The sequence below is a fragment of the Mustela nivalis genome, assembly GCF_964662115.1.
Source record: "Mustela nivalis genome assembly, chromosome: 1".
In the NCBI taxonomy this organism is placed as follows: domain Eukaryota; kingdom Metazoa; phylum Chordata; class Mammalia; order Carnivora; family Mustelidae; genus Mustela; species Mustela nivalis.
The window spans coordinates 104,091,919-104,115,603 of NC_139020.1; the positions used below are offsets into that span (position 1 = coordinate 104,091,919).

The 23,685-nt window shown below is 39.9% G+C and overlaps 1 protein-coding gene across 6 annotated transcripts in view; it reads left to right on the forward strand.

Annotated features, from left to right (window-relative positions):
* Positions 1 to 23,685, forward strand: part of YEATS2 (YEATS domain containing 2) — a 120,593-nt gene that overhangs the window by 72,576 nt on the left and 24,332 nt on the right. For 5 of the 6 annotated variants that reach the window (XM_082692522.1, XM_082692524.1, XM_082692525.1 and 2 more), the window contains exons 12-19: positions 552 to 710; positions 2,157 to 2,260; positions 3,806 to 3,913; positions 4,633 to 4,815; positions 13,417 to 13,675; positions 16,237 to 16,398; positions 17,519 to 17,670; positions 18,482 to 18,640. In XM_082692522.1, the coding sequence (XP_082548648.1) occupies positions 552 to 710; positions 2,157 to 2,260; positions 3,806 to 3,913; positions 4,633 to 4,815; positions 13,417 to 13,675; positions 16,237 to 16,398; positions 17,519 to 17,670; positions 18,482 to 18,640 (1,286 nt within the window). Of the gene's footprint in view, positions 1 to 551; positions 711 to 2,156; positions 2,261 to 3,805; positions 3,914 to 4,632; positions 4,820 to 13,416; positions 13,676 to 16,236; positions 16,399 to 17,518; positions 17,671 to 18,481; positions 18,641 to 23,685 lie in introns of those variants that run through there. The other variant, XR_014301008.1, reaches the window with a different exon arrangement.

A 23,685-nucleotide genomic window follows, 5' to 3' on the forward strand; every position in this document is an offset into this window, starting at 1 on the left:
TCTCTGGATTGTAGCTGACTTGGTATTGACAGACTTCTGTTTAGGGTGGGTGAATTCCATGTTTTCAAGTAGGAAATTAGTTGTAAATCAAGACTCCTGGTTTGTAAGTCTAGCTGTTCACTTACTAATTTCCTATAATTTTAGTGTCTTGGAGTATAACCATTATTATAACAATTGGACCAAGTGTGAAGAGTTGGGTTATCTGGGGATTCAGCAATTCCACACTATTATGTAAAGCTCTGCTTTTTTAACTTTAGTGTGCCCATGGGATGGGTATCTGTGTGGGGGAATCTTGGTGAAGTACAGATTTATATTTAGTAGGTCTGGGGAGCACCTCAGAATCTGTTTCTCAGTAGCTGCCTGCTGATGCTGGTGGAGGGATGAGTCCCCGCCTCAGCTACGCCACTGCTGTTGCTCAGTACCTGAAACATATAGAGTCCCATTCTCTTTTCCCCATTTGTCGCCTTTGTCCTCCATTGTCTTCAGTGTTTTCTTAGATGGGTTGAGTATATGTTTTTAGTTTATTTCATTTCTCTTTTTTATTAATAAAGGTTCCCCCATATCAACTCCAAGTCCATCACCGCTGCCTCGAACCCCGACTTCCACTCCAGTCCATGTGAAGCAAGGCGCTGCCAGCTCTGTCATTAATAACCCTTATGTTATCCTGGATAAGCCGGGGCAGGTTATTGGAGCCACCACTCCCACTACAGGTAGGCATTTCATCGATATTTCTGCGATCTGAAAGGTTTGATCTTTCATAAAGTCGAAATCCCAGCATGACTTAGTAGCCATCTAATGGGAGAATGAAGTCTTTGTTTTGTAAACAAGAGAAGGAACTCTAGAATAGTAAATCCAGTGCTATTTCTCTGAGAGAAGATGTACTATATGTAAAATTTCTATTTTTTAGGAATTTACTTAAATTTTGTTTTTAATTTCTAAAGATTAAAAGAGAAATAGAATTAATGTTCTTTAAAAAAGAAAAAAAGTTGATTTTTTTTTTTCGTTTAGAAGACATTCTTTTTGGGCCTGCAAGCAAATGTGGTTATTTTCCAAACTAAGCTTCAGAAGAATACCTTTGTGGCCCACATATGTTTCTCACCAGTCAAACTAAAAAGTGATCTTTACTTTTCTGTGAATAAGATAAATTTTATGTGTGGGAGAGAAATTGAACTCTGCAGTTTAAAAAAGGGACCTCTGATAGAATAAGAACTGGATTTATTGTATGTGTCACCATAATTCCCTATAGCTACAGAGTGCTTTTCAGATTTTTTCTAAGTATTTGCACTAACATTATTTTATGTATTTGTTTCATTTAAACTATGTGAACACATGCTTCTAAATGTAAACTTTTCTATAGCTCTCACTTTTAATTAAGAAAAATAGTGAGAGAAAAGAAGTGACTATAAGATTTTTTTTTTTAAACATAATTGATCTTAGCACATGGGTATATGCTGGATCTTTCTAAATAGTTTTTTTGGGAAAGTTAGGTCCTTTAACAGTGATTATAATTGTGGGACTCCTTTTTTAAAAAAGCTGCTTTCAGAAATTACTTAATAGCCTTTTGAATAAATTGAGGGATGTCAAATAGGTATCCTTTGAGGATGGTTAGTTATAGGAATTAGCCACTCTTTGCAGGCACGTTTGATAAATGGAGCAGGTGATCAAATACCATTTTTGGTCTTGACTTATTTTTTACTATAGGTAGTGGGACTTGCTTTTATCAGACCCTAAAGGCAGGTATACACGTGGAGTATAAATTGCTTATGTCACTAGCACTTTGGAATAGGTACAACCTCCTGGTGAGAATATTTTGAAGGAGCTAGCATTCAGTTAGATTAATTCATGTGGTACATCATTATGTAACCAATACCCTTATGTTTTGGTGTCTGTCTCTGTATACAGGTAGTGTGTAATGTCTGTGTACTTATTCTTCTGCATGTCCTTACTAGCTTCTTATCTGTTTTTAGGTTAGTGAGGTGGTCAGCTTCACAGGAGGAATCCTTAAGTATGTTTTCAATAATTTCAGGGTTGTGAGTTTTCAACACTTAAAAATGAAAAATAGTGGGATATAGGGGTAAGGTGGTAGAAAATGCTTTTAAATTCCATTTTGTAAATTTTACTTTGTACTTTATTTTAAAATCTGCTTTGCTTATCAGGAAGTCCTACAAACAAGCTCTCTACTGCCTCCCAGGCCTCCCAAGGAACAGGTTCCCCTATTCCTAAAATTCATGGAAGTAGTTTTGTAACATCTACTGTCAAGGTAACACTCTTATTGCATTATTGCACTTTTCTAGTTTGTAAAGACAGTAATTTCAAACCCAGCAAGAATTTGTCAGTTGATAATGCAAATTTCATTAAGTAGAATCTTCAAGCTAATAAGCATCTTGAAGATCATCTACTCCAGACTCCACTATCTTACTGTTGATTTTTTCCTAGTGTGGAAAATGTTTCTCAACACTTCCATCAGTTGGACAGTCGGTATCTATTTGAAAACTTACTATGATGACGAGGCAGCTATTTATAGGAGTGGGGGGAGGTCAGCTTTGTTAAAGACTTTTCCTTATAAAAATATTCATTGAGCAGCATTCTTCTTTTCTTCCTATATTTGTGCCAATAAGGAGTAAATACATATTTTTTCTATTTGTCAGCCATTTTGTAAATTTGTAGTTATTTAAAAATAATTCTTTCTTTCTTCTTTTTCTCCCCCCGCCCTTCAGGGTAAGGAAACCTATAAAATTAGAACTTCAGATATGATCTGACTTGTTCAGCTAAGAGTTCTAGGTATCTGCTCACTGCTTGGCAAAGACAGCCCCTGCTATTTTGGTTAGTTAGTTACTTATTGTCATGGCTCCCTAGAGCCTTTGAGGTATAAACTGGTATGTGAAAACTGAGAATTCAGAGGTCATCTCCTACATGACAAGTGTTAACACATTCTTACATATAGGTACTTAATAGTGATGATATTGAATAGTTTTCTGTTCTAAGGTGAGGTTTTTCTCCCTAGTGCGATGCTGCCTATGAGCACTGTTATATGAATGCCTAAATTGTAATAATTGCCTTGAAGGTCTTCATTCTCTGCCAGTCAGTTTTTAATGTTTGTTGATCTTTTCATTACATGGTTAAGCAGTATTAACTTTGTTGTTTGTCCCTAATTTATGGTTAATTGCCTCTGAGATTTACATTTTGTATTTGAGAACTAGAGACAGATATCAGTAATTTTGAGTGTTTACCTTTGTTTCGTTGGTTTTGCCTTCATTGTTTAAGTTCTTTCTGTTGTTTTGTTTTTAAAATCCCTATTGAACAATTTCCCTCTGTGTTGGGTATTTATTTGGAGTAAAGACAACAAATCAAGTTGTGTGAATACTACTGAAAGGGTGTATATATTGAAACACTGTAGCTCTTTCATTTATTTATTTAGTGCCTAGGCTCTTGGGATAGAAAAGAAATAAAATCAGCCTTTAGTGGCTTACCATCAGGCAGGGGACTGGACATGCAAACCAATGAATCAGCCAAATGCTAGAGGTATATCATAGTTTTTCCAGCATACACCAGGGCCCAGATGAGTAGGTTCTTGTCAGGTTATAGCCTTTCCTTGCATTTGGTTTCTAAAAACAATAATTAAAATGCAAGGGTCGGGGCTTGGAAAACTCCACAAAGAGTTTTGAGCTTTTGGGGTTTTGTTTTGTTTTGTTTTTCAGGTATGTTTCTAGAGAATGTCACAGGTTTATATTAAATAAAAGGGTCTAGAATATTTGAAGTCAGTTATTTTATCCTAATTATACAATGTGTATTTTTACATACACAGCAGGAGGATTCTTTGTTTGCATCTATGCCACCTCTTTGCCCTATTGGGAGTCACCCTAAGGTTCAGAGTCCTAAACCTCTAACTGGAGGACTTGGAGCTTTCACAAAAGTGAGTATTTATTAGGGTATTATCCCACAAGTCAGTATGGTTTTGTTACATAATTGTTTTTGTGGCATGTTGGAGTTGATTGATACTACCCTACAACATGTAACTTTTTAGTATGTCCTAATTCTAAGACCAGATTCTTTTTTTTTAAGATTTTATTTATTTGACAGAGAGAGAAACAGTGAGAGGGGGAACTCAAGCATGGGGAGTGGGAGAGGGAGCAGGCTTCCCACTGAGCAGGGAGCCTGATTCGGGGCTTGATCCTGGGACCCTGGGATCATGACCTGAGCTGAAGGCAGGTGCTTAACCGACTGAGCCACCCAGGCACTCCCTAAGATCAGATTCTAAGACTTCCGCAACATGCTGCCATTTATTTAGTCGTGTCCATAGGGCAGCTCTTAGTATCCAGCAAGGTGGTAACTCCTGAGAGTACAAACTGTGTGTGTGTTTCTTTCTGCTGCCATTTGCCATCAAAATCTAGAACAAATGGACTAGGTCAAGTTTGCAGAAACACAGGATCAAATCCAGATCCTACTTTTGGTCCCTTTGATAGCTATTATGGGCAGTATTTAAGCAGTATTTCTACCCTTCTGGTGGAGTCATTTTTTTTTAATAGACCAAGCCTCATTAATTCATTAATTCCTGCAAGCAGAATAGCTTCAGATATTAGTGGCTTTTCTTATGGGATGGTTATTCAGAGTCATCATCATGTTTGTTGCCAGGTAATCATCAAACAGGAACCTGGCGAAGCCTCTCACGTGCCTGCAACAGGAGCTGCCAGCCAGTCACCACTCCCTCAGTATGTGACAGTGAAAGGGGGTCACATGATTGCTGTTTCCCCTCAAAAACAGGTCCTAACTGCTGGAGAAGGGACTTCCCAGTCACCAAAGATTCAGCCCTCCAAGGTTTGTGTTGGGTAGGGTTGGGGAGGTTAATAATATGTCAGTGAATGTTATTTGCCTGAGTAACAGGCAGGTGCTGACAGAATTCAGATGACAGGGTGGCTGATCCCAGAAAATCCTGTAGATGGAAGCTGTGTTGGAAAAGCAAGTTAGTGTCAAACCCGTCTGCTCTTGCAGTAAGCATTGACAAGAGCAGGAGCTGTGTTACGGAGGGCCCATGAATAGTCGAAGAGGTATGGGGATGCTATGTTATATCTCTGGCAGTGAAGACGTAGACTTCACGGACACAGCTTCCAGTTGATGCAGGTGTAAAATGGGTAGCTGACAGGACCAGGGTCAGCTGTTCTACTTGTTTCTGGTAGGTGAGTGCTGTAGTTTATACCTCTGATGTTCAGGCTGTGGCCTCTGTTTACTGATTCTTGACTCTTCAGAGAATGTATTTGCTTTATAATTTGAAAGTGTGGGGAACTAATATATCAAGACAATTGTAAAATGGCATATAGACCCATGTTTTCCTTCTTTGGTTGTGCTTTCTGTCTCCCGTTCTCGTTTACATGCTATCTAATCCTCATGATACGCTCAACCCCATTTTACAGATGAGGAAACTGTCCTGTGAGGGGGTCAGGCAACTTCTTGAGAGTACTTTAGCTAATAAGTGACAGAGGATTTGAACCCAGGTCTTCTGACTCCAAAATCTCCATTGTAGAGCTAATTAAAATTTGTGAGCCATGTTCTGGAACCTAAGCATGCTTTTAGAACATACAGAGTTAAATTTAGGCAGCAGATATATTCTAAAGCTATCAAGAATATTATGGAAAATATTTGTTTTTCAACTTGAAAGGCAGCCTGTCTAGGGATAGATGAATTGCTTAGAGAGGAGTACTTTATTTATTTATTTTATTTTTAAAATATTCTATTTATTTATTTATTTATTTATCTATCAGGGAGAGAGAGAGAGAGAGGAGGAAGCAGGCTCCCCGCTGAGCAGGGAGCCTGATGCAGGGCTCGATCCCAGGACCCTAGGATCATGACCCAAGTGGAAGGCAGAGGCTTAACCCACTGAGCCACCCAGGTGACCCCCGCCCCCAGAAGAATACTTTAAAATAGAAAAATAGTTTTAGGTCTTTGGTTTAGGTTAGATAGCTGCACATAGATGTAACAAAAATGCGTATGTTACAGTTCTGAAGTCTGAATGGTTCTAAAATCTGTAAGAATCTACTAACCACTTTCCCAAACTTAACCTGGTCATGACTCATCTGATGATTAAAAATACATAGATACTTAGACCTTGTCTCATACTTTCTGAATCAGAATCTTCTTGGGGGCCCTGGGAATCTGGATTTTTATCAAGCTCTCTTGCTCACTTGTATGATTTGGCAAATTTAAGAACCACTAAGCTATAGCATCAAATTTGACTTTGGGGCTTCCCTAGCCCAAATCACTAGAACAGGTACCCCCAGCTGCTTCCTAATGCACTCACTATTGTTTTGGCCTTAGGAGTAAGCCATTGTTAAATCCTTTCATGAATCAGTTACTGTTATCTAGACTTTCTACTCAGACACATCATGATTCTTCAGAATCTGTTTTCCTTCACCAAAGATACATGGACTCACTCATTTAGGGTTTTTTTTTTTAAAGATTTTATTTATTTGACAGAGATCACAAGTAGGCAGAGAGGCAGGCAGAAGGGGGGAGGGGAGCAGGCTCCCTGCTGAGCAGAGAGCCCGATGCGGCTCGATCTCAGGACCCGGGGATCATGACCTGAGCCAAAGGCAGAGGAGGCTTAACCCACTGAGCCACCCAGGCACACCTCATTTATGTTTTTGAGCCAAAATAGCGTTGCTGTTTAGGTTCAGAAGCTCTGGATAAGTTAGTTTCAGTTTTTTACACCTTGCATTTTGCAAATCCACCCCTCTGTAATGCTGAACAACTGTATTGGCTTTCTTGTCACATTGCCACCTACCTCTTGGCATTATTAGACTAAGAAAAAGTGGATAATTTTGTGCTGAAATGCTCTGAATAAAGTTTAAGGGCACCTGAAAAGAAAAGCCACAGATGAGGGTGAAAGAAATGAACAGAAGCAGAAGAGCATGAGAAAAGACATACCCTGTTTATCCAGGAAATTTAGTACAAACTCTGGACTCCAGATAAGGAGCTGTCTGCAAGTACAGACTGTCCCTGGTTATTGCCGAAGTGCATTCCTAGAAACTATGCCAGAAAATAGAAGGGTGAACAAAATTATACTGTTTTACCTTCCATTCAACTTTGGCTTACCTTTTTCCGGAATGTAAAGAGGGGTGCTGTTTTTGCCATAAAACGGGACATCTGAGCATTTAGTGGGTTCATGTGAGAAGGAAGCACTGTGGCATAGTAAAAAGAGTGCAATCTTTGGAATGAGAGCTTGTTACAGATCTCAGCCACTCATTACTTGTGCGACCTGGGCGGGTTTGTATTTCTGAGCCTTGTGTTTTTCCATCTGGTAAAAGGGAATAATACCCTATGTCTTTCAGACCAGTAGGATTAGTAATCATTGTGTATGGGGCGCCTGGGTGGCTCAGTTGGGTAAGCGTCTGCCTGCGGCTCGGGTCGTGATCCCAGCCTCCGGAGATAGGAGTCCTTCATCCTGCATGGTCCTGCATCAGGCTCCCTGCCCAGCAGGAAGTCTGCTTCTCCCTCTGCCCCTCCCCCTACTTGTGCGTGCGCATTCTCTCTCTCTCTCTCTCTCTCTCTCTTAAATGAATAAATAAAATCTTTTTAAAAAAATCATTGTATGGGGGGCGCCTGGGTGGCTCAGTGGGTTAAGCCGCTGCCTTCGGCTCAGGTCATGATCTCAGGGTCCTGGGATCGAGTCCCGCATCGGGCTCTCTGCTCAGCAGGGAGCCTGCTTCCTTCTCTCTCTCTCTCTCTCTCTCTCTCTCTCTCTCTCTGCCTGCCTCTCAGTGTACTTGTAATTTCTCTCTGTCAAATAAATAAATAAAATCTTTAAAAAAAAAAAATCATTGTATGGGAAGGACTTAGCACAGAGCCACTCACTAAGTGATAGCAGCTAAATGTGACTAAGGACAAGTCCTGTGTAAATATGCAGGAGTACCATGATCATTCTCATTGAGTACTAAATTGTAATTGGCTAAATTTTTCAGTGTCTGGAGGAAAAGTTACACACATATAACCCTCCTTTTCTGGTTGTTAAAGTAAATTTTGACTTGCAAAAGTCTGGACAGGGCACAAACAAAAACACTGAATCAAAGCATGAGTCAAGGGGAAGTATTTAAAATAATAGAGCACAGAGGGTATCTGTTTTGTGAAACTAGAAGAAAATTAGGAATGCAGAGAGAGGTGGTGGGGAAGAATGGGAAGAGTTCAGGTTCTAGGCTAAAATGTTGTCTTGTTAAGAAAAGAAAAACTAATTTGGGGTTGTAGTGTCCTACTTAAGAGTCTTCCTTAGGCTGTCCATAGACAGCTGTGCGTAGGATTTTCCCCAGTAAATGCCAGACTTCCTCCTCCCTTTTTTCAGACAGGAGGTGGGCTTAATCTTGTGAGTGGTATGCTGTGCTGGATAAGCTCTGCTAATGAAAACTGCCCTCCTGTGGCCAGTTTGGGACACCACATTTTATTTAGCTTGTGGAGAGATTAAATATGTCATATTCTGGAAGTTTTAATAGCAGGTGAGTGAGGATAGAGCTTGGTACAAGGTAGAAAAAGCAATTTAAGATGCATGGAATTTCGGAAAAGAAAATAGGTCCAATCCATATGTATTTTCCTTTAAGATTTTTTTTTGCTTTCTCTGTTGGCTTAGGAACATGAAAATAAATTGTATAATATAGCTTATGCAATGAATTATTTAGTTTGATATATTTAGAAAACATGAAGACTCTAGTCTCAGAAAAAAGTTTGACTACTATAATAGAGAAATCCAAAGCCCATAAAACTTAAATAAGGTTTTTTTTTTCCTTCTCACACATAAAAGACCAGTAGGCTGTTCAAGTATGTTGGCTTCACAGTCATCAAGAATCTAGATTCCATTTTGTTCTGCCATTCTCAAAATTCGGTTCTTAGCTTATGGGCTACGATAGCTGTTTCATTTCATGCCAGCATGTTCACATTTTTGGCTAGCACGAAGAGAAAAGGGGGGGTGAGGAGGCATAACCCAAAGGTTGCACTCATCACTTCTCTTCCTATCCTTCTAGCCAGAAATGAAATGACCAGCACTAGGCTGAGAAATGTTCTATGTGGCCATGTCCCTATTTGAAAACTGGGGGCTCTCTTACTGTGAGAGAGAAAACAAATGGACATCAGGGTTCAACTGGCACTTTCTGTCATTACCCAAAAATGTTTTTCTACATTAAGAAACATTTTTTCCATAAGTACATAGAAAAGTGTTTGTTTTGACAGAGAGAGAGAGAGCAGAGGGCTGGGGAGGGGGAGACCCAGAGAGAATCTTCAGTAGGCTCCACACCCAGGAGGGAGCCTGATGCAGGGCAAAGCTCTTGATTAGTAAGAGTTTCTCTGCCACTCTGTGGCCACAGCAACATTCCATGGTGCCTGCGGAGTAAGGCTCATACAGTCAAAATAGATTTGGATCATCCTAAGGGATTGTTTTAAGCCAGAGAGTGGGAGATTTTCTTTTCCACTCTAGTGCTTTTTTCCCCCATTGGTTCTTTGAGTCTTTTTCTTTCTTTCTCTCCTTCCTTAAACTTATGTAAAAGTTAGAGGCTATTACAATGAACCCTATATGCCCATTACACAGTTTCAGTAATTATCAGCATTTTGCTAATCTTACTTCTCTTCCTAGGATATTTTAAAGCAGATACTGGATGTTATATGCTTTAATTTCCATTTGACTAAATGAATCTAGGAATGAAGGTCCTCTGCCCTCGCCAACTGTGGATCCATTTGGCATTCTCCATCCTTTGCGTCTCCATGTAACCTCATGGATTACTGTTGTTTGGTTAATGATAACAAGTGTCTTGGGCTGCAGCAGCTGTCATTTACTGTGTACCTCATATCTTATGAGATAAATATTATCCATATTTGATAGATGAGGTGTTTAAGGCTAAAGCTCAGAAACATTAAATAACTTACCCAGCTACCAACCAGTGGAACAAAACTGGGAAACCAAGTCTGACTGCTTACAAAATCCTGCGCTTTTTCTTCTTTGTTATACTGTAGTTTATAACAGTTGATTAGGAGACCATTTTCTTTATATCAACTGTAGCATCCAAGTACATGCAAATGTATTTTACTGTATTTACATCTTTGCAAAGAAACCATGTATGATTTAGTAGTTATTTAACTGAAAAGTTCCATTCATCAATTGTATGTTTTGTCATTTTGTTCTATTTCTTAGGTAATCATATTATAATTAACATTGCTAATCCTATTATTTTTTTTTAAGATTTTATTTATTTATTTGACAGAGAGAAATCACAATTAGGTAGAGAGGCAGAGAGGGGGGGGGAAGCAGGCTGAGCAGAGAGTCCAATGTGGGGCTCGATCCCAGGATCCTGAGATCATGACCTGAGCCAAAGACAAAGGCTTAACCCACTGAGCCACCTAGGTGCCCCAATCCTGTTATTTTTAATTTAGAAATATTATAAAGTAAAATACAGAGAATAATATAATCAATGCTCATATATCTTCCACCCAAAGTTAACATGTCTGTATTTATTTCATCTCATATTTTCCCCAAATAAAACATGACAAAGTTGAAGTCTACTTTGTTCTTCCCAAAAGCAACACTATCATGAATTTGGATGTGTAGCATTCCAATTCATACTTTTATTGCATAAATCCACATCCATAAATAACATGTAATGTTGTGTGTTTTGAAGATTTACATGAAAGATATTTATACTCATATTTTTCTGCATCTCCCCTTTCAGTATGTGTACTGTCAGAGTTTTTTGATGCTGATATATATAGTTCTAGTGCATTCATTTTTACTAATGTGTGCTAGTCCACTATCTGTCTTATACCAGTGTATACATTCCTCTACCTATAGGCATTAAGCATGTTGTTCCATGTTGTAGGCATTAAGTTTGCTGACAATTTTCTGTAATTACAAATAATGCTACCTTGGGCCTTCTGTACATGTTCCCTTGAGCACATGTCTCGGGTTTCTCTAGGACATATTTCTAAAAGAGGAATTGTTACAACATGGGATATGTGAATTTTCAGTGTCAGTAGATATGCGGTACCTCTCTGGAGTGGCTGTGCAGATTACTTTGCTTTTTTTTTTTTTTTTTTTTTTTAAAGATTTTATTTATTTATTTGACAGAGATCACAAGTTGGCAGAGAGGCAGACAGAGAGAGAGAGAGGGTGAAGCAGCCTTCCTGCTGAGCAGAGAACCCAGTATGGGGCTCGATCCCAGGACCCTGGGGTCATGACCTGAGCCAAAAGCAGAGGCTTTAGCCCACTGAGCCACCTCGGCGCCTCCAGATTACTTTTCTTTAGCAGTGAACAAATGTTCCTGTTTCCCCATACCCTCCAGCCATTTCTTGGTGTTAACAGTCTTCTAAATTTTTTCCTCCAATCTGATGGGTGAAAAGTACTGATACTTTATCATTTTCACTTTTAGAAAGTAGATCTTTTGGTATTCTTTTAATGTTATAAAAGTCTTTTCATCTAGTTTCTGGTGAGAAGTTCTTTTTATGAAATAACTGAGCGCAGTGGGAAACACTCTCCCAGTTTGCCATTAATTAAATTTTCTTCTAATTTAACATCCTACTATTGACTTTTAAAAGAGTTCTATAGTATTTTCTTACTTGAAAGGGTTCTCTTTATAATACCTTCAGAACCAGATATTTCCAGCTTGCATAATTTGGGTATTGGGGTCTTTTTTTTTTTAAGATTCCTTTTTAAAGATTTTATTTAATAGAGAGAGCACAAGAGGGTTAGAGGGAGAAACAGACATCCCGCTGAGCAGGGAGCCTGACGTGGGGCTGGATCCCAGGACCCCGGGACCATGACCCAAACTAAAGCAGACGCTTAATTGACTGAGCCACCCAGGCGTGCCCCTATCCCCCTTTTTAAAAAGATTTATTGAATTATTTTAGAGCACACATGCACGTACACCTAGTGGGGGAGGAGCAGAAGGAGAGGAAGAGAAGCAGACTTCCAGTGAAGCACAGAGCCTACGTGGCCTGCACCCATGACCCTGAGATCACGACCTCATCCAAATCAGGAGTTGGCCACTTAACTGACCGAGCCACCCAGGCACTCCTAGACTTCTTCTTCTTCTTTTTTTTTTTTTTTTAAAGATTTTATTTATTTATTTGACAGACAGGATTACAAGTAGGCAGAGAGGCAGTCAGAGAGAGGAGGAAGCAGGCTCCCTGCCAAGCAGAGAGCCTGATGTGGGACTCGATCCCAGGACCCTGGGATCATGACCTGAGCTGAAGGCAGAGGCTTTAACCCACTGAGCCACCCAGGCGCCCCCCCCAGACTTCTTTTTTAACCAAATATTTACCTTTAAGGAAAGGAAAAATTAGAATTATATAGAAAAAGATAATTTTTCTTGAAAATTCGTTGGAAGAAGTGTCACGTGTTTTACTATTTAACAAATGATGTGAATCATTAGAACTTCCAGAGATGAAGAAATAGCGTTTCAGATGGGGTAATATAGGAGTGGTTACTGAAAGAGGTAATCTTTAAAAGAATGGTGAGTAGTAGAGTTTCTAGTTCATATATGAAAATGTTTATTGCACAGTTTGTTATTTTTAAGATTTTATTTATCTATTTGGGAGAGAACATGCATAAACAGAGAGGGGTAGAGGGAGAGGGAGAAGCAAACTCCCTGCTGAGCGGGAATCCTACACGGGCTCGATCCCAGGACCCTGAGATTATGACCTGAGCCGAAGACAGAGGCTTAACCCACTGAGCCACCCTGGGGCCCCTATTGTAGTTTTTCTTAATGTGAAGTTTAAAATTACCTGGATATCCACACAGTAGTGAATGTTTGCATAGATTATGGTATATCTGCTCTAATATATTTGGCCATCTAAAAATGTGTTTGAAAAATAGTAACATTGGAAAGTGCTTGTAATATGATGTTAAATTTAAAAATTATAAAACTCTACATGTAATCCTAATCTGTGTTTTAAAATGTACATTAAAAAATTGGAAGCAAACATATTAAAAATACTAAGTTATTTCTGGGGGTGCCTGGTTAGCTCAGTTGGGTAGAGCTTGCAGCTCCTGATCTTGGGGTCATGAGTTCAAGCCCCACCTTGGGGATGGAGTTTACTTAAATAAATTAATTAATTAAATGAAAGAATAAGAGGTTATTTCTGGATAAGTAGAAGTTTTATCTTTGTATTTCTGTACTTTCTAAGTTTTTTTTTAAAAAAACATATAAAATAAGTTCTAGATAGTAGCTGGGGCTAAGACAAAAACTATAGCCTTCTACTGTAATAATATCTAAAATGTAATAAATATCGTTGTTCACATCTATCATTGGCATTCCTAGACGATTAAATTAGACTCCATATGTTATACCTAGGGCTTTGCTTTGATCTTTGCTAGAATAGAGTGACTGTTCTGTTCTAAGAGCCCTTGAAAGAACTGAGAAGCAGCACTGGTGTATTCTTCTCTATCTTCAACAGGTTGTTGGGGTGCCAGTTGGGTCTTCTTTACCTTCAACAGTGAAACAGGCTGTGGCAATCAGTGGTGGCCAAATCCTTGTAGCCAAGGCCAGCTCTTCTGTTGCCAAAGCAGTTGGGCCAAAGCAAGTCGTGACACAAGGAGTTGCCAAAGCAATTGTGAGTGGAGGTGGAGGAACCATTGTTGCTCAGCCAGTGCAAGCCTTAACCAAGGCTCAGGTCACTGCTGCTGGCCCTCAGAAGACTGGATCCCAGGGTTCAGGTAACTGATGCTCTTTGGGGGTCCTTTCAGCTGCAGCTGTTTCTAGACTGTTCTTTGCTAGTGGTTTATTTAGTTCTGAGAAAACCTGTTAGGTTGATGCTATAACCAGTATATAAAAACATGTTAACCTTTTCATGTAACATTTTACATAGAGGTCTGTAAGTGGTTTATTTTAAGGGGTGTGTGTGTGTGTGTGTGTGTTAGCAAGAGAAATAAAAACAGAGGGTATTTCTTGTTAACTGCTTTCAGGTCTGAAGGATAATTTTCATTTGACTATATCTCTACTTTGGATTGTATTCAGACTTAAAATCTTGGGGTGGTCATTTGTCAGCAGCATTTTGAGATACTTGACTAATGTATTCTCTACTAAATAGGTTTAAACACCTTGCATGTGTTTGAAGCCTTGATGTGTTGTTTCTCTGAGGGCATGAAAAAATATACCTAAGACATTAGATACATTTACCAATTTTTGAGGGTCATGATGAAGCTAAAGAGTTGTTGCAGTGAGTCAGAAGGACAGAAGGCAGTGATGTCTGAATCATTATCTTGTATACCTGCTACTCAGCTATTTGTTAATTATTCTTGAAAAAAAATTTAAAAAGAAAATATAGAAACTAAGTAATAAATGGAAAGAATAACCAGAATCAACTTTATGCAAAAAAATAAAATAGATTCAGAAGAAAAAAGAAAAAGAAGGTAATGGATGTCCAAAATAAAAGATTTCAGAGGTGATGAATTGGTGATGACAGAGTCCATTCATGGCATTAAAAATGAGTGCTTCAGATGGGTTGGAAGAAGTGATCTCTGGAGTTTAGAAATGAAGTGCCTGAGAAGCGGGAGAATTAAACAAGTCACTTACCGTGCTCTCACTGAGGATGACCATCGTTGGCATTCGAGCAAGGCTGAGCCAGGAGTCAGTCCTCAGCAAGTGAGGGGAAGTTGCTGGGAGTTCAGTAAATAACAGAGAAGGGTGGGGCGCCTGGGTGGCTCAGTGGGTTAAGCCGCTGCCTTCGGCTCAGGTCATGATCTCAGAGTCCTGGGATCGAGTCCCGCATAGGGCTCTCTGCTCAGCAGGGAGCCTGCTTCCCTCTCTCTCTCTCTGCCTGCCTCTCCATCTACTTGTGATTTCTCTCTGTCAAATAAATAAATAAAATCTTTAAAAAAAAAAAAATAACAGAGAAGGGTGAGGTAGGTGGTAGAGCCAGGCATGAACCTCACAGGAACCATCAGGTTTTCTTCCAGAATGAAGGGTGGTGGTGGTCTGGAAGCCATACTGGAGAGCACAAAGGTGCCTCCCCTAGTCATGGCCCTCAGACACTGAGGTAAGAGTAAAAAAACAGCGGTAAGCTAGGGGGGCTGCTGGGGAAGTCCTGTGTCTTCAGAGGACTCAGTGTTTAATTACCACAAAAAGAGCTAATGTTCAAAGAGGTCGAGGGTCTAGAGGGCATCATGACCAGAGCAGGAATTCCTGAGGGCGCAGTGAAAGAGCTGGGTCGGGGAGGAGGAAGCGCTGAGGAGGTGGGTTCAGATCAGGAATGCAGAGCAGTGTGGGCTGGACTCCGGGTGCTGGCGACTGACCAGAGAGGTTTGCTGGACACTGTACAAATGTACGGTGGTGTGAGCTGGGATGAGTTGTGGCAGTAGTAGAGAGGGCTGGCTCTCAGATTTTAGTCAGTCCCTACTGTTCTGGGGCAGCTTCCAGGGTGCTTGCTTCCCCATGCTTGCGCTGTGAAGTGGTCACGAGAAAGAGGACTCGGGCCGCAGGCTGGGGGTCTCTGAGAGTCCTTTGCCTGCGGTGACTGATGTCAGTCTGTAGGCTTCATTTCATGGAGATTTGAATTCAGAGTCGCTGTAGAAATTTTGATGTGTACGTTTTCACTGAAGAGTCACATTTAGAGGTTTACAGCCGTATGCATGAAAAGTGAATTCTAAGAGAGAAACAACATAAGTGAGATTTTAAAAAGGTGAACGATCATTTCATATTATACGTGCCAGTTGTTGACTGTGGCGTTTTTTTAGTTCTTAGAAAGTGAGAGAGGTTAGAAGTCTTGTTTCAAATCTACAGATTCCTTCATTATTAAAAATTAGTTAAAGGGGTATTAAACAGATTTCAGGAGGAAATATGTATTCATCTACAAATAACATTATTATTTCTTTGATTGTCTAAGCCATAGTACTTTTGAGAGTAAAAAGAGTTACTGTTCATAATGATTAGGACATAGGTGTGGAAATGGGACACAGGTGTAAACTGGAACTGTTCTGGGCAAACTGGGACATATGGTCATCCTGTTTATGTACAAATACAAATTTCTTTTGTAATTTATAGCAAACTCTTCTTATACATAAGTTATTTTTTAATTAGCAAGATATTTAAGAATATCAGCCTGTTAAGTATTATGTATCTAAGAAAACTGTGCAGTTTACTATTTGTGTTTTTTAAATAAGTGTTTTATTATTCTGTATTTTTAATTTTAATAGTAGCATTGCCCTCAGTTCTAATTTGTCTTACTTACTGTTTTTTCCTCTTAATTTTTTTTTCTTTTTTCCCTTTACCATTTTAGTAATGGCAACATTGCAGCTACCAGCCACTAATTTGGCCAACTTGGCAAATTTGCCTCCTGGCACTAAACTCTACCTTACAACGAACAGCAAGAACCCTTCAGGAAAAGGGAAATTGCTGCTGATCCCTCAAGGAGCCATCCTGCGAGCTACCAACAATGCTAGTCAGTCCGTCATTAAATCATTTGGTTCTTGGGTCTCTGGGTATGTTCATCTTTTCCACCCGAGGGCACCTCTTACCTGTTTCAGGACGTGTTTCCCTAGCTCTCTGTGGTGGTATGATGGTAGTATTTTCCTGCGTGGATTTAAAACTTACACATAACTTAACTAGAAGTGGGTCTAAGTGATCATAGTCCTAGGAGGCAACACTGTTATATTTTCCATTATAGCAGTTAGGTTCAGAGTTTGGGCTCAGAACAAATCGCACGAAAGTGGGATGGCTCCTGAGCCTGCGCTGGGAGAAAGCTGTCCGTGTGAACTATAAACTACAGAGTTCTTTTCAGTGGTATCTAAAAACCTGGGATACCCGGGAGATGGTAGCTGGAAGCCTGTGTCATTTATTTTGGAGGGGATAGGAGTAGGAGTGGAAATAAGTGTCTCTGCCTACTGTTACTCAGATGTGCACCGTAAGTTTGCCAGGTTTGAAGATGGAAAGAGACATGCAGGGTCAGCCTTAGTATATAAGCCTCAAAACCCCAAGGAAATTAGGTGGTTTATCTAGACTTAACAAACTTTTGCTTTGACCTATACAGAAAAACAGTTTGGGTAGTGTTGGAAAGGAAAGGGTAAAGGGAATTATTTCCCTCTGAATCAGAAGTATAATTGGTATAGCAATTAGGTTCACGAGAAACGAGCTGCCATTGCCAAATGTAGCCTGTGAGCGAGTCACCATGTTGTTTACTGACTGTAATGGGTGATTTCTGTTCTCTCACCCTGGAATTGCTCCGTCCTCCCTAAGCAAGGTGCCTTTCTGGGTGAACTACGGAATCCTCACATTGTCCTTTTCTTACATATCTCACCCAGAAAGTTCAAGTTCTTCACTGTATGGATTGCTGAACTAGTCAGCTGTCCTTCAGTCGCAAGGAAATCCATTTCAGTCCTTAATTCTCCGGCATTCTCCTTACCCATCTCACAGAATAGGTATGTTACCACAAAAAGCCAGGAGAAAATAGGAACGGGAAGGAATCTTGCTGTAAAGGAAATGTCTCTCTGGGGTCATCTGTTTTTTCTGGTAAGCCTCTTACTATTTCTTATGATGTTGCTGTCATTTTGTTGTATTTTCAGACCTTCAGTCTGGCTCAGCTGCAGGTAGTGGCGGCGGTGGGGGAGGCGGTGGCAGTGGCGGTGGCACAGGAGGGACCCAGAGCCCCGCTGGCCCAGGAGGGATCTCCCAGCACCTGACTTACACATCTTACATCCTGAAGCAGACTCCTCAGGTCGGAACATTTGTGTCTTTCAAATCATTTCGTTATTTAGTTATAGTGGATTTATCTTTACATCTCTGGAACCTTTACATAACTGAAACCTTTAGTTATAGTGGATTTATCTTTACATCTCTGGAACCAGGAGTCAGTACTAACATTTTAGTCATGTTATAAATCTGTATTATTTGGGGCTTGTTTTGTTTTGAGAGAAGGGGACATGGAGATACAGAAAGACTTAAGTAACTTTTCCAAGATCTCTCTGCTAAACCAGTCTTTGAATTTGGACTTAAAGCTAGAGCTTTCGGACTTAAAGATTGTTGCTTCCTAAATCCGTGAGGTAATTAATAGTGTTAATAGGCAGTTGAAATTTTTCTGTTGGAAAAGAGTAACCAAAAAGATACCATCAGGTTTTGGCATTTGGAGTTAGGCTGGATTCATGATTAGGAACAAATTTCTACCTTCTTTCCCCTTGCTCCTTTTAGTCTTGACTCCTTTCTAAGGAAGGTCGTGGGGTTTTGGTCTAGATGTTCGTATTGAGAAGGATGGGTAGTTATCAGCCTGAATAACTCAAAATTATGGACGAGGTTGTAGAGCTTGCATTTCCAGCAGCCTCCTCCGTAACTCCTGTGCCAAGTTTCAGAAGTGGGGATAGCTATTGCTGGTGACATCGAGAACAGAGCTGTTCTTTTCAGTTATTTTGGCTGAGTTGCAGAATTGAAGGGGGGGCACTGTAGCTTGTATCATGAGACCTTGTGATTTAAAGAGGGTAAGTCATTTGAACTTCACAAATTACTGAGTAGTTCTTTATTTGTTTCTAACTTAGGGTACATTTTTAGTTGGTCAGCCATCACCCCAGACATCTGGAAAACAGCTGACTACTGGGTCAGTGGTCCAAGGAACACTGGGAGTCAGCACATCTTCTGCACAAGGACAACAAACATTAAAAGTCATCTCTGGACAAAAAACCACTTTGTTTACCCAGGTAAATATTCATATTCCCTAAATACAGGCTGGTGATGGTGTTTATTTAAATGTTTACAGCTTATCTCTTTCCACAAAGAAATTAAGGTTGCATGAGAAAATGAACAATAAAATAGAATAGAAAAATAAGGATAAAATCTTGAGATTTGGGGAAATTTAAGTAGAAGAGAAGATAAGGCCAGAGAGTTCTTAGATATGCAGATAGTTATGTCCTGTATAATATTTACCAAAGTAAATCAAAAGCATGATCAGTTATAAAATTCACACTATTTGTGAGAGGCAAAAAAAAAAAAAAAACCAATAACCCTACGTAATATTTCCCAAAAGAAATAAAATTTTCTTAAAACCTCATTCTAAAAATTTCTCTGGGGGAACTTCATATTTAGGAGATTCTCCCATCCAAGTACTAACCAGGCCCGACCCTGCTTAGCTTCCGAGATCAGACGTATATAGGAGATTCTAAATGTGTAATAGGTGATGACAGCCACAATATCCTTATACACTTGACCCTTGCTCAATGTGGGCGTTGGGGCGCCAACCTCTCATGCAGTGGAAAATTCACATATAACTAGACTTCCCCCACTGTTAATAGCCTACCATTGACCAAGAGCCTTACTGAAAACATGGTCGATTAACACACATTTTGTACATTGTATGTATTATATACTCCATTCTGACAATCAAATAAGCTAGGGAAAAGAAAATGTTACTAAAAAGTCATTTCTTTTAAGGAGCACCTGCGTGGCTTAGTCTTTAAACGTCTGCCTTTGGCTCAGGTCATGATCCCAGGGTCCTGGGATGAGCCCCACATCAGGCTCTCTGCTTGTTGGGAAGCCTGTTTCTCCCTCTCCCACTCCCTCTGCCTGTGTTCCCTCTCTTGCTGTTATTTTCTCTGTCAAGTAAATAAATATAATCTTAAAAAAAATCTCAAGGAAGAAGGAATATTTACAGAACTATAATGTATTTATTAAAACAAACAAACCCACTGGGGCACCTACCTGACAGGCTTAGTCAGTAGAGTATCTGACTCTTGATATCAGGGTTGTGAGTTCAAGTCCCACGTTGGGCAGGGAGCCTTCTTAAAATGACAGTTTAAAAAACCCCACATGTAAGTGGACATGTGTAGCTCAAAGCCCTGTTGTTCAAGGGCTAGTTGTAAAAAAAAAAGTAAATGCTTGGGGCGCCTGGATGGCTCAGTGGGTTAAAGCCTCTGCCTTTGGCTCAGGTCATGATCTCAGGTGCTGGGATCAAGCCCCATGTTGGGCTCTCTGCTCAGCAGGGAACCTGTTTCTCCCTCTCTCTCTGCCTGCCTCTCTGCCTACTTGTGATCTCTGTCTGTCAAATAAATAAATAAAATCTTAAAAAAAAAAAAGTAAATGCTGTAGGGGTTTTGGTACCTGTTTCTATAGAGTTATTTATATAAGCCAAAGAACAATGACAGGGAATTTTAGCTGGGTGAGGGATGTCATAATTACCTGCCAGAGAATCTATATCTAAATCTCAGAAATTTACCAAATGAAGCAAACAAGGTTTGGAAGGATGTCGGCAGTAAGATAACATTTATCAAAAAAATAGTGCATTTCCTCTGTGTCTAAATCAGTAGCTCTCAAAGCATGGAATGTGGATATTGCATTTTTTTCTGTGTTTGTTGAGAAGATTGTATGGTTTTTCTTTTTTTGTTAACATGGTGAATTACATTAATTTTTAAGATGTTAAACCAAGGGGTGCTTGTCTGGCTCAGCTGGTGGAGCATGTGACTCTTGATCTCAGGGTCATGAGTTCGAGCCCTACATTGGGCATAGAGATTACTTAAAAAACATGAATGTTTTTAAAAAGTGTTAAACTAGCCCTGTAGCCCTTGAAAACCCATTTGGTTTTGACATGTTACTTTGTTTGAAGGTATTGTTGGATTTCATTTCATAAAATTTTGTTTAGAATTTCTGTAAGGGTTATTGGTCCATGGTTCTCTTCATAATTCTTGTCTGGTTTTGATAATAGAGTGATGCTGACCTCCTAAAATGAGTTAGGAACTTTTCTCTCCTATTCACTTTTTTGCAAAGATTTTATGTAGATTTGGTATTGTTTCTTGACTTGAGTACACCAGTGAAGCCATAATGGCCTGGAGTCATGTTAATTGGGAAGGTTTTTAACTACAATTTCAATTTATTTACTGGATACAGGACTATTCAGGTTATTTGTTTCATCTTGAGGGAGGTTTGATAAGTTACAGCTTCAAGGAAATGTGTCCATTTCATCTAAGTGGTTGAATTTACTAGAATAAAATTGTTCCTGGGCGCCTGGGTGGCTCAGTGGGTTAAGCCGCTGCCTTCGGCTCAGGTCATGATCTCAGGGTCCTGGGATCGAGTCCCGCATCGGGCTCTCTGCTCAGCAGGGAGCCTGCTTCCTCCTCTCTCTCTTTCTGCCTACTTGTGATCTCTCTCTGTCAAATAAATAAATAAAATCTTAAAAAAAAAATTGTTCCTAATTTTCCTTTATTATCCTTTTAATGTCTGTAAAATATTTGGATGGCCCCCTTTTTATATTCTTTTCTTTTCTTTCTTTTTAGAGCAAGAGTGCCTGAGTGGGGATTGGGGGGTTGCAGGGAGAGGCAGAGGAAGAGAGAGCATCTTAAGCAGGCTCCACACCCAGCATGGGGCCAGCCTGCTGCGGGGCTCGATCTCACAACCCTGAGATCATGACCTGAGCTGAACTCAAGAGTCATATGCAGGGACGCCTAGGTGGCTCAGTGGGACAGCCTCTGCTTTTGGCTCAGGTCATGATCCCAGGGTCCTGGGATTAAGCCCCACATCAGGCTCTCTGCTCGATGGGGAGCCTGCCTCCCCCTCTCTCTCTGCGTGCCTCTCTGCCTACTTGTGATCTCTGTCTGTCAAATAAATAAATAAAATCTTAAAAAAAAAAAAAAGTCAGATTTATAACCAACTGAGCCACCCAGGCACCCCTCCCTTTCATTCTTGATTATGGTAGTTATGCATCTTCTCCTTTTTTTCTTGATCACTGATCTTCTCATATTTCTAGTGTTTGGTTTCTTTGAGTACTAATTTCCCTTTGGTCATTTGTGCTTAGTATTTAAACAGATATGAGGTCCCAGAATTCTTCAGGCAGTTCTTTAAAATCTTAGCTTATTTTTTCTTACCTGCTTATGGTTGCAGCCAGTGTAGTGGCATTCTCCCTGTTTGGCTACAGCAGAACAATTATCGTTGCTTTTTAATAAGCATTATTTACATAGAGCAGTGCACAGATCGTAAGTGTACTGTTAAGTGAGTGTTGACCAGTGTGTAAAATCATGCAAGCACTATCCCAGTCAAGATACAGAACATTTCCATCACTCTAAAGTGTACCCTTATTTCGCTTTCAGTCATCATTTTTCTATTTCTGTCACCATAGATGAGCTAATCTCTGTTTCTGAACTTCATGTCAGTAAAACTATATAGTATATATTCTTTTATGTCCATTTTCTGTTGTTCTAACATGTTTTTGAGATTTATCCATATGTGTATCAGTAGTTTATTCTTTCTTTTTTTTTTTTTAAGATTTTATTTATTTATTTGATAGAGAGATCACAAGTAGGCAGAGAGGCAGGCAGAGAGAGATGGAGGGGGGGAAGCAGGCTCCCCGCTGAGCAGAGAGCCCGATTCGGGCCTCGATCCCAGGACCCTGAGATCATGACCTGAGCTGAAGGCAGAGGCTTAACCCACTGAGCCACCCAGGCGCTCCTATTCTTTTTTATTCTTTTTAAAGATTTTATTTATTTATTTGACAGAGAGAGATCACAAGTAGGCAGAGAGGCAGGCAGAGAGAGAGAGAGGAGGAAGCAGGCTCCCTGCTGAGCAGAGAGCCCGATGCGGGACTCGATCCCAGGACCCTGAGATCATGACCTGAGCCGAAGGCAGCGGCTCAACCCACTGAGCCACCCAGGTGCCCCCTCTTTTTTATTCTTAAGTAGTATTTTCTTGTACGACTTTTATTCTGCTATTGATAGACACTTGGATTATTTCTGGTTTTTTTATTATGAACCATACCGCTATGAACATTCTTGTATAGCTCTTTTGTGCAGTAGAATAGCTAGGTCCTAGGGTAAGTATATGTGTATAAGAGCGTTTATAAGAAACTGACAAATGGTTTGCAAAGTGGTTGTACCATTTGATTCTCCCATAAGTAACGTGAGAGAGTTCCAGTTGTCCTATATCCTCAACAACACAGAGGACCTTCTTCCTTTACATTTTTAGCCATTTTTGTGAGTATGAAGTGATACCTCATTGTGGTTTTAATTTGCATCAGACTCCAATGCATAATAAGTTATGCCATGGCTACTGCTTCTAGATTCTAGTCATGGCTCCTCCTGTTACTAACTGTGTGATCCTGGTAAAACTATTGACCTTAATCTCTTCATGACCTGAGCCTTAAATGAGACTAGAACCTACCCTCTGAAGTTTATGACAAGGTTGAATGAGGTAAGGTACATAAAAATGCTTTCTTCCATCCTGACACAAAGTAGCTCCTCAAGGACTGAAGAATGGTCTCTGCTTGTAGAGTGTATTAATTTGGGCATTAAGCAATCGTTTGGGCCAGGAGGTCTGCATACTATGCTCGAGGCTTCCTGTTTTTATAAATAATTTATTGGCACACAGCCACACATGTTTCATGCTGTAACAGTAGAGCTGAGGAGTTGAAACAAAGACCATATGGCCTGCAGTGCTCTACACGCTTATGCCATTTACAGGAAAAACTTGCTGAGCCTTGATTTAACCCAGTAATACTGTAGTTTGTTGAATGGTACTACATTTGTTGAATGGTAGTAAAAATCTGAGCCTGAACCAGCCTAGAGCACTTAAGGTACCCATTTAAATCTGGCCCATCTTGTTTAGATTTTCATGTTTAAAGATTACGTGTACATTTAAGAGCAAATTCTGATAACACATGACCTGGTATCTCTGCAGTCACTGCTGCCAAATAGTGACTTGCGAATGCATTCCTTTACTTAATCTGCATTAGAGGTAAAGGAATGTCTGTACGTAAAAAGTCAGA